Source organism: Impatiens glandulifera, chromosome 6, assembly GCF_907164915.1.
Source record: "Impatiens glandulifera chromosome 6, dImpGla2.1, whole genome shotgun sequence".
Lineage (NCBI taxonomy): Eukaryota > Viridiplantae > Streptophyta > Magnoliopsida > Ericales > Balsaminaceae > Impatiens > Impatiens glandulifera.
The window spans coordinates 51060480-51071810 of record NC_061867.1 but is presented as its reverse complement, the minus strand read 5'-3'; the positions used below and the strand labels follow the sequence as shown (position 1 = coordinate 51071810).

Sequence of the window (11331 nt, the reverse complement as noted above, 5' to 3'; positions counted from 1 at the left end):
AAATAATCTCTAATTTGGAATCTATGGAGGTTAAGTACGATGAAGAAGATTTAGGGCTGATATTATTGTGTTCACTACCTCCTTCGTATGCTAATTTTAGAGATACCATCCTCTATAGTCGTGAGACTTTGACTCTAGATGAGGTTTATGATGCACTCTTCTCGAAAGAGAAAATGCATAAACTCTTTGATTCAGATAACATGGATGAAGGCCTTGTTGCACGAGGCAGACAACAGGAGAGGTATTCTAGCAGCAATAACCGTGGTAGGTCAAAATCCAAGAACAGGGAACTACAAGAAGAAAGGCCATATTGTTGTTGAGTGTTATAAGTTACAGAATAAAAATAAAAGGGCTTGTGAGGATCATAAGAGCAATCAACTAGAGAAATATGGCGAAGCTGATATTGCTGAAAAGTACAATGATGGAGAACTTCTCGTTACGTCTGATATTTATTCGAAATAGAGCGACAAATGGATTCTTGATTCTGGATGCACGTTTCATATGTGTCCTAATCGGGATTGGTTCTCTACATATGAAGTGGTCTCTAGAGGTACCATTGTGATGGGTAATAATGCATCTTGCAGAATTGCTGGTATTGGTACGGTTAGAGTTAAGATGTTTGATGGCACTATTCGAACACTTGGTGATGTAAGGCACGTTCCTGACATGAAGAGAAATCTGATCTCATTGAGTATTCTTGATTCTAAAGGGTACAAATACACCGGTGAAGGTGGAGTTGTGAAGGTCAACAAGGGGTCTCTTGTTGTGATGAAGGGACTCAGGAAAACTACCAATTTATATGTTCTGCAAGGCTCTACGATTACAGGTGATGTTGTTGTTGCTAGTTCGTCTATGTTTGATTCCGATGCTACAAGATTATGGCACATGCGTCTAGGTCCCATGAATGAGAATGGCATGGTCGAATTGAACAAGAGAGGGCTTCTCGATGTGCAGGGTATTACGAAGCTGAAGTTTTGTGAACACTGCGTTTTTGGTAAGCAGAAAAGAGTTAGGTTCTCGGCTGCTATTCATAATACGAGGGGGACACTAAACTACTTTCATTCTGATTTTTGGGGGCCTTCTAGAGTTCCATCTAAAGGTGGTGCGTTCTATGTGTTGACTATTATAGATGATTTCTCCAGGAAGGTTTGAGCATTCTTTTTGAAACAAAAGAGTGACGTGTTTTCTACCTTTAAAGAGTGGAAGTTAATGATTGATAAGAAGACATGGAGGTAAGTGAAGCATCTCCGAACTGATAACGGTTTAGAGTTTTGTTCTTATAAGTTTAATACTTTATGTAGAACTGAAGGTATTGTGAGGCATCATACAGTTCGACATAATCCTCAACAGAATGGAGTTGTAGAGAGGATGAATAAGACTTTGATGGAGAAGGTGCATTGTATGCGCCTTAATGCTGGGCTACCGATGTCGTTTTGGGCTAAGACCGTTGCGTATGCATGTCATCTCGTTAATCGCTCTCCTTCGACTGTTATTGATAAGAAAACTCCACAAGAGGTATGGACTGGTTCTCCTGCTAGTTATTTTAATTTAAAAATTTTCAGATGTCCTGCGTATGTTCATGTGGATAATGGGAAGTTAGAGCCTCGTTCGGTGAAGTGTGTGTTCATAGGGTTCAAGCAAGGTGTGAAGGGATACAAGTTGTGGTGTCCTGAGACTAGTAAAGTCGTCATCAATAGAGATATTGTTTTTGATGAGACTAGCATGCTTCAGGGGTCTCCGTCTTCAACTCCCTCCGAGGGAAATCAACAGAAGTTAAGTATTGATGTGGAGCTTGAGATTGAGTTGAAATCTACACCTGAGCAAACTCTAGAGCCCATTCCAGTTTCTATGGATGGTGCTAGCTCCTTAGAAGAACCTCCACAACATTCAATTGCTAAAAATAGGCCTCGTAGAGAAATTACACGCCCTGAGAGATATGCAGAGGCTGATTTAGTTGCGTATGCATTAAATGTGACTGAAGAGATTGATTTAGAAGAAGAACCCGCGACGTATTCAAAAGAGGTTACATGTGAAAACTCTGGCACGTGGATGATCGCTATGCAGAAAGAGATGAAATCGCTTCACAAGAATGCTACATGGGATCTAGTGAAGCTACCAAAGAGCAAGAAGGTTGTTCGCTGCAAATGGGTGTATAAGAGAAAGGAAGGTACGATGGGAGTTGAAGAATCTAGGTATAAAGCCAGACTTGTTGCAAAAGGATATAGTCAAACTCCAGGTGTTGATTTTACTTAAGTATTTTCTCCAGTTGTGAAGCACAGTTCTATTCGGGCTTTACTAGGTATTGTGGCATTTCACAATCTTGAGCTTGAGCAGTTAGATGTAAAAACTGCATTCTTACATGGAGAAATTGAGGAAGACATCTACATGCAGCAACCAGAGGGATTCGTAGCCTTAGGAAAGGAGGACTACGTATGTCAGCTGAAAAAGTCTATTTATGGTTTGAAACAGTCACCAATACAGTGGTATAAGAGATTCGATACATTTATGACCACTCATGATTTCAGGAGGAGAAGTTACGATAGTTGTGTCTACTTTAAAGTATGTGATGATGGGTCGTTCGTTTACCTGTTGTTGTATGTTGACAATATGCTAATTGCCGCTAAAGATCAAAGAGAGGTCAAAAGGTGAAAGCACAGTTGAGTAGCGAGTTTGAGATGAAAGATTTAGGTGCAACAAAAAAATGCTTGGAATGGAGATTCTTAGAGATCGACCGGCTGGTAAATTGTACATAAGTCAAAATAGGTACATTGAAAAAGTCCTTAGTAGGTTTAACATGCAAAGTGCCAAGCCGGTAAGTACTCCACTAGCTGCTCATTTTAGACTTTCGTCTACTTTGTCACCACAGTCAGATAGTGATGATGATTATATGTCGCGAGTTCCACACTCTAGTGTCGTTGGCTCCCTTATGTATGCTATGGTTTGTTCACGACATGACTTAGCATATGCAGTTAGTGTTGTTAGTAGATATATGACAAACCCTGGTAAGGAACATTGGAAAGCAGTTCAGTGGATTCTCAGATACTTATGTGGTTCTACTGATGTTTGTTTACAGTTTGGGAAAAGTAGAGATAGAGTTGTCGGTTACGTTGATTCAGATTACGCTGGAGATCTTGATAAGAGAAGATAACTGTCTGGTTACATTTTTTGTGTTGGTGGTTGCGCTATTAGTTGGAAGGCTATGTTGCAGGCTATAGTTGCTTTGTCTACTACAAAGGCATAGTACATCGCGATTACAGAAGCTTGCAAAGAAGCAATTTGGATGAAAGGCTTGTTTGGCGAACTTAGTGATGATTTGCAGATTTCTACAATCTTTTGTGATAGCTAGAGTGTTATTTTTCTGACAAAGGATCAGATGTTTCACGAGAGGACTAAGCACATTGATGTACGGTATCATTTTGTGCGTGATGTGATTGCTCGTGGTGATATTGTTGTGAGCAAGGTGAGTACACACAATAATCCTGCAGATATGATGACCAAGTCACTTCCTATTACCAAGTTTGAGCATTGCTTGAACCTAGTTGGTCTTCATTGCTGAGTTATGTCCTTAAGGGCTTTGGTGGAAGAGGTTTGATTTTGTGGTTATGATATCAAAGATTGGATTTCGTTTCAAGGTGGAGATTGTTAGAGTTTGTGGCCCGAATTCTTGTTGGGTTAGCGGGTTTTGCCCGCACTGTATGGACCTGTAGTCTTAATGGGTTTGGCCTCCTTTTAATTTACATCATATTTTAGGGTTAGACAATATATAGAGAATACAGTCGTCTTTTCTCTTATTCATTTTTTACATTGTCCACCAAAATTTGTACAATCTTCGATATAGTGAAACATTCTATTCTGCCCGTGGTTTTTCACCCGTAAAGAGTTTTTCACGTAATCTTGGTGTTCGTTCTTCTTTTCGCTTTTATCCTCGTTTATTGTGGTTTGATTCTAACACTTTTCACCTTATTTTTTTTCATAATCAAAACACCAACAAAACTCATATCTCTACTCTATTTTTCAAAATTAAAATTTCAGTGGATTTCTCTTTAACTTATGAAAAAATTGCAAACAAAGGATGTTACTTGTCTGAAAAAGAACAAAGGCAGCAAATATTTTTACAAAAATGCAAAATGATCTACTCCTATCATCTATCTTGTCAAGAGATCTTTTTGCAAAAACTCCTAAAGCATGAGTTAATAATGTTTAAGGTGACTAAGAATGTAAAGATGGTTGAGTAGATCCAACGTTAACACGATATCAAGAACACAATTAGATGAAAGAAAGCAAGAAAACGGAAAAACGAAGAAGAATGAAAGCTGCAAAACATATTAAACTATCTGTACAACATATATAAAGCTTTAAAGCATGATTAAGAAAAGAGTATCCTCCTTTAAGAATCTCCATGGATTAATCTCCAAATATTGACAGATGCATTTTTAGGTTAAAAAAGGTGTGAACATTCATCTTTTTAACTTCTTCATTCATGCATGTTGTATATATAGGTTTAAAACAAATTATGGATTATTATATATAATTTCTATTTTCTCTTATTATTATTTGAATAATTTAATTAATTTGGCATTTTTGTTAGTTTGTAGTGTCAATATTATGTGCATCATACTAATTTGGCAAAATAAAATTATTAAAAATGAAAAAAATACAACAAATAAAAAACATTAATTAAGATATGTCTATTTTAAATAACAATTAAATCTTTTATTAGTAGGAATTTATTGGAGTTATGGAATGATCTAGCTCAACTTCCATCAATTAATTAACAATTGACGATCGATACAAGAGAATCGGACTTTTAACCCTATGTGAACCATCAAACCAGATTAAAGAACAAGAAACATGATCTTGATTTAACCATCGTCCACTAACTGTAACCTTAAAAGAATTTTTCTCATTCAGATTAGTGAAAGAGAGAACTTTTGGCTCCACATTAACATGAACCATGTTATTCTCCGTATTGATTTTTACCTGATACCTGGAGTTTGGATGTCCAACATTTGTTACAGTTCTTGAAAATTTAATAGTGAAGTTTGAGTTCTGAAGCACCGATGATGTCATTGCTGGATAATTGAGATCTTTTGGAGACATTCCGGTCCCATAATCATTTGTACACTTTGTTTTTCCTTTGAACATAGTTGTCAACTTATCTCCTTCGGAACCTAAACCACAAAACATTTTGAAATAGTCTTCTATGTCTGTCTCATACACGAGTCCAGCATTTACAGCTTCCACTGGATTTATGTATCCTGCCCCGTAACCTAGTTCAGCATCTGAATTGTAATCGAAGTTCATGTCCCGAGCTATAATTAAGCAGTCAAACAAATAAACATAATTAATCATAAATCAATTCGATGTTCTTTGCATGCATATTGAATTAATTTATATATTAATTTATTACCGGTAGTCATAATAGAGGATTTGATAGCAGAAGCAGACCAATCGGGATGTTTTGATTTCACATAAGCAACTGCACCAGCAACATGTGGACACGACATAGAAGTTCCACTCATGAATGTGTAATTAGTCTTAAATGTTTTAGAATTTGATATGTAGAATGAAGGATTCTTTGATGGAAGAAATGCCGCTAAAATATTTGTTCCAGGTGCACTTATATCAGGCTGCAAACCATGAAAATTTTATACAAAATATTAAGTTAAAGAGAGTTAAAAATGACAAAAAAAAAAAAAAAAAACAGACCTAGTGATATTTAATAAATTAATACTATATATTTTACCTTAAAAATTTGTGGTAAAATTGTGTTGGGTCCTTTGCTGGAAAAATAAGCTACCGTAGGAGCTTGATTTGGAAGAATCTCACTTTTCATTATGCGTGCTGAATGAACTTTTTTGGATTTGAGGTAAGATTTAATATAATTAAAGTCATCCTCATTCAATATCGCGGTGGGTAGAGGAACGATTCTAGGACCATGTATTATTGATTCACCCATTCGAAGAATAACACCACTTGCACCAACACTTTCCGCGGTTGAAAATACATCTAAGCTTGTAGAATCACCAATATCACAAACCATGACGTTTCCTTTTACCAAATGAGGATCTACGCATTCAGATGTGCATTGCCTGATTTTAATTTTAAAATAGAAATGTGAGAAGTATATAAAACTTTTTACTCATTTAAAACAATTAGTTAAAAAGTAAATAGTTGAATTTGTATTTGGGTGATTTATTATATAAGAGAGAGTTAGAAATATTTACTCTGCAATTGATTCATCACAAAAAGACGTCAAACTTCTACCATATACTAATTTACTGTAGTTGCTCATGTCGAAAGCATTCACCGATGCGCTCTATTCAAAATCATAAGACACAATGGTCAAAATATATTAGTCTTAATTTATTATGAATATATATTGTTATGTTGAATATGAGGAATAAAAGAAATATTGTTGTTACTTTCAATTTACCAATTATAATAAAGTTATAAAAATATATATCACAAAAACAGTAATATATATACTTACCATGAGTGTGCGGTCATTTTGAAGGACAAGTTTGTTGTTGATTAATCTATCTGCACTAGCTCCCACTGTGAATACCCATGGTGCAATACTGGCTGTTGATCCAAGTCCTGACATTCCATAGTTTCCCGCAGAATTTACTGTTAAAATGTTTTTCTCCATTGCATGAAACGAGCCAATGGCAACAACACTATCACTAATGTTTTGAGAAAACTCAGAGTTAATTGAGATAGTGATAATGTCAACATTATCGGCAATGGCATCATCAAATCCGGCCAATATATCATGGTCAAGACATGTTGTAAATCTACACACTTTGTATGTAGCTAGCCTTGATGATGAGACACCTCCTCTAGCAGTTCCATTTGCTATTCCCAAAAAATTGGCGTTTTCCACTTCCCTTCCAACCGCGGTAGAGGCTGTGTGAGTCCCATGACCATCTAAATCCTCTGCTGAGACATCGTCAAAGTTGTAGAATCTTGCTCCAATCAACTTTCTGTGATAGAATATTACAAATACTTAGATATAATGCATAAAACTTATATTACAATGACAAAATTCTAGAAAAGAAAGTTCACATACTTATTACAAGTGAAATTTTTTCCACCAAGACATGTCCCTTTCCATTTTGGAGGAATAGGGCCTAAACCATGGTCCAAGAAACTACGTGACTCCGGTAGCACACCGCTATCAAGGTGTCCAATTATGATATCGCCCTCAACAACTGGATTTCGAGAAACTTGCAAGGACAAACCAATGTAATCCCAAGAACTTGTGGTCTGAGTTTGGGATTGACGACTCATGAAAACAGTGACAACACCTTTCATGGCTGTACAAAGGATATAAAGATAATTTACGGATTATAATGATTAAATATAATTCCTCGATTTTTATTTGTATATAAAATACTTACTTTTAAGCTTTGATACTTCTTGTGAGGTAAGATTTGCAACAAAGCCATTAAAACTTCTTGTATAACTTCTCATTATTGTCCTCTCCACCATACTATTACATTTAAGAGTGATACAAAAATTGAATTTCAATAATAGTAAAACTAAAAATAAGATGCCACTTGTAACATTCATGGTTTTGTTTTATGTAATCTTTTACATAGTGTAGTTTTGAGCTCATGTTCCTAATGCTTAAAATTGAAGACTAATTCAGGTTCTAACTAGCTCTAACCTTGTCATAATTAAACATGATAATAAAGGTGTAAAACAAATAAACTACTTACATCTTGTTATGTCCTAATGTTTGCAACAAACTAACATGGTGGTCTCGAGCTAAGTACTCCCCTTCCGGAAGACTTCCCATATAAACGATGTGCACCTAAAAATTTACAAAAAGATTTTTTCATATTTGTAAGAAAAATCAGTGTACAAATATCTTTCAAATTGGCATAATAGAATAAAATATATCCATATTAATAGTTTCATGAACAAAAGTGTTATGGTGAGAAAATGTTTATTAATTGATCATGTGTACAAATTGTGTGTAATAAAACTGTGCATACCTTTCTTTGTTCATCAACTGATTCAAAAGAGATCCCAATTATTGATGAAATAAACATGACAAAGAGAATATATAACAAATGAACAACATTGGATCTTGTCATGTAGAAACTCTCTATTTTTCTGTTTGTAATAGAATATTTGATTGTATGACAATTTTATTGCTTAAATAATTAAATTGTTAACATCAGTATATAGAAATACTATTATGTGATTTTCTTTCTTTAATTACAAAAAGAATTTGGAAATCCCTATTAATAACTTTATTATCATTTTTAATTAATAATATAATTTTACTTTATTTTAAATTTTTAGAAAAATCTAAAGTAATTAAATTTTAGAAAAAGATAACTTTTTTCAAAGTCAACCAATAAAAAAGGAAAGGGTGAGAAACATTTTAATTCATTAATTAAGAAATCTCAGAGTGAGTGGGGTTTAATATATTCCTTTAATAGTAAAAACATTTTAAATTTAATGGGAATTCATGAATAAATATATTTTGCATTGTTTTTGAAATTAACAAACTAGATTTTTACAATTTGTAAATAATATTGTAATCAAACTTTCAAATTCAATTAATCTATTAAATAACAAAAATATATTATTAGCATAAAAGGCAACCTCTTATAAAATTTCATAATGTACCAATATATATATAATATATTATAAATTGATGCAATATAATTAACAGTTTGTTATACAACAATATTTACAATATCTTTGAAAATACAGTTATAATGTATAATTTCAGTAAATTTACAAAAAATCTCTCTGCAACTTTATAAACAAATTCTGCCTTAAATTTGATCCAGAATACTCAATATATTTATAGCATATTTCTAAACTTTGTTTGCAATTTTTTTTTTTTGATTTGTATTCATTTTATGTAATTATCTGTAACTCTATTGGCAATATTAGATATAATTTTTTTCTTCAATATATTTAGCGCACAATTTTACAACTATGCTTGTAATTTCATTATGAATTAACACTCACTTCTATACTATTGTTTATAAAATTTTATATAATATTTATTTATAATATTGTATAAAATTTATAGAATGAGGAGTGATAGAGAGAGGAAATTTGGTAAGGGAAATTGGTGAGGGAATGACTTGGCATCACTTCATTGGTTGGAAAATGTAAAAGTGACAGGAAAGAGAGAAATTAGAGAAATTATTTGATTTTTTCAGCGAATAAGATTCCAAGTCATTCCCTCACCAAATTCCATTACCAAATTTCCTCACCTAATCATTTCTCTTTATAGAATATTCTGCAACTTTTTTAGTATTATTTAAAAAACTAATATTACTAAAACAATTTGTTTTCAAATTATTCCCTATTTAATATATAAAATGGTATAAGTAATCTTCAATCCATATGATCAATACATAGTAAAATAGCATAGTTCAATACAAAAATACATTTGTAAAATACACCATGAACTAGTTAAGTTCCAAAAATATTAAATAACATTAAAAAGAAGATATAATTAAAGTTTCAAATGTAGGTATAATCTTCACATATTCAATGAGATTGTCCAAAATGTTTTTTTTTTTTTATTGATATATCTTTATTTCTACAACACTTAGTATAAAAATAATTGATTAAAATTAATAACTAACTAGTTTATTCAATAAACATACTATATATAGCTCATTTTTTTACTAGCCCCATTAATTCCTAACTCACCTATTATGGTTCATTCTCCAACAACGTTTCATCACATTAAAAAAACAAAATATTTGTAAACATACAAATTTGATATACTTCAATTTATAATAATATTATTAATTTATTATAAAATTAAAATAAAATTTTCAATTTTTTAATTCAAAGTAACCCAAATGAGAGTTTAAAACTAAATTAGGGTTAATTATTGTAATAATTAAATCATAATTAGAAAAATTAATTAAAAATCCAAAAATAATTTGGAGTTAAATTATTATATTTATTTTACTAAAATTTAACCGAAAAAAGGGATTGAAATAATTTAATTAGGATTTTAAACATAAATTATGTCTAGTTTATGGCTTAAAATAATTAAATAAATACCCCAAAATACTAAAAAATAAAATAAACAAACATAATTTTTATTATGTTGTCAAAAATATTTTTCTGTATTAAATTGGTGAAGAAAAACGTAAAAAGGGTTGAAATTCGATTTCAAATAACTATTTTATTAAAAATATAAACTGATAATCATATGTGGCAGAAATTATGTTTAAACTTTGCAGCAGAATCTGTAGCCATTAAATGAACGCCTGAGCTTCATTCAATGCGCCAGGACGTTCCACGCATCCGGTAGTAACCAAAGAAACGCATGCCTGAGTTTACACCGAATTAGTTAACGACACACTAACCCCGTTAGTCCAAACGCCTGATCGCTGATGGACCGCCAATAGAACGCAACAGAGCGTTTCATATTAAATGAAACAACGTCATTTTGTTCGTCTTTCCCGAGGACGAATGACGGAGGCTCATGATCGACGCCAACGATCCTTCCAGTAATCCTATTTCCTTCGTTTCTCAACCTTATCCCTCCATTCTTTCACCAAAATAGTCTATATGTATTCTTCTTCCAATCCATTGAACATAATTCCAATACTACAGCCTGTTTAAAGAATTTCAAAGAACTCCGGCGACTATCTTTTTGAAGAAATCATTCCGGAGATCTAAGTTTCGATTCAGGGCTCGAGAAAGTTTCATACAAATCATTGGAGTGTTCTCCAATCACTTGTAAGCTTCCAGATCATCTGTAATTCAAATTATGATTCAAATTTGAATTTTTTTAAAGTTTGATCGGGTTGATCTTATTTAGGGCTCAATTTTATACTTTCTATAATCGAAATAAATCCCTAAATGTTTTCTAAGTTTTTTTTCAAAAGAGATTCCATCTATTCAACCACAATTAAAAAAACCCAAATTTAATTTGAAAAATTGGAAATTCATGTTCTTGAGCTTTTAAGCTTTAATTTGGATTCAATTAGCTACCTAACATATTTGTAAACATGTTAGGATGATTTCTAAATCATAAAACAAACATCCCGATCATGGTTGATACAACTAAAATTTTATAAAACATGAGTTTGAATTTCAATTTTAAAAGTTGTTATAGAGCTTGATCGACGTTCATGTTTTGATTTTGTTCGACTATAAACCTCATTTGAAAGTTGTTCGAACAAGAAATGGGCCATGAGATGGCCTAAATCAAAAGTTCTCAAATATTACCCTAGAAATCGAGTTGAGAAATCGATCGTCTTAGAGATCGATTGATTGATTCTAGGATTATGGATTAAGATACCTATATCCATATGAGTTGCTTGCAAG

The 11331-nt window shown here is 32.6% G+C and overlaps 1 protein-coding gene across 1 annotated transcript; it reads right to left on the bottom strand.

Moving 5' to 3' along the window:
- Window positions 1-4767: 4767 nt before the first annotated feature.
- On the bottom strand, window positions 4768-7804 carry LOC124943802 (subtilisin-like protease SBT4.3). The gene is made up of 8 exons (XM_047484274.1): window positions 7725-7804; window positions 7404-7495; window positions 7073-7319; window positions 6494-6986; window positions 6228-6319; window positions 5801-6092; window positions 5411-5630; window positions 4768-5312 (listed from the first exon to the last, which is right to left on the bottom strand). Exons 1-8 carry the CDS (start codon window positions 7802-7804, stop codon window positions 4768-4770), a joined length of 2061 nt encoding a protein of 686 aa, XP_047340230.1.
- Window positions 7805-11331: the final 3527 nt, after the last annotated feature.

What these genes read in the sequence shown, in the direction of transcription:
- LOC124943802 (XM_047484274.1), bottom strand. Translation starts at nt 7,804, where the DNA reads ATGGGAAGTCTTCCGGAAGGGGAGTACTTAGCTCGAGACCACCATGTT. An exon ending in ACATTAGGACATAACAAGAT is followed by an intron (nt 7,496 to 7,724) that starts GTAAGTAGTTTA and finishes TAAATGTAATAG; the next exon opens with TATGGTGGAGAGGACAATAA. An exon ending in ATCCTCTATTATGACTACCG is followed by an intron (nt 5,313 to 5,410) that starts GTAATAAATTAA and finishes GCTTAATTATAG; the next exon opens with CTCGGGACATGAACTTCGAT.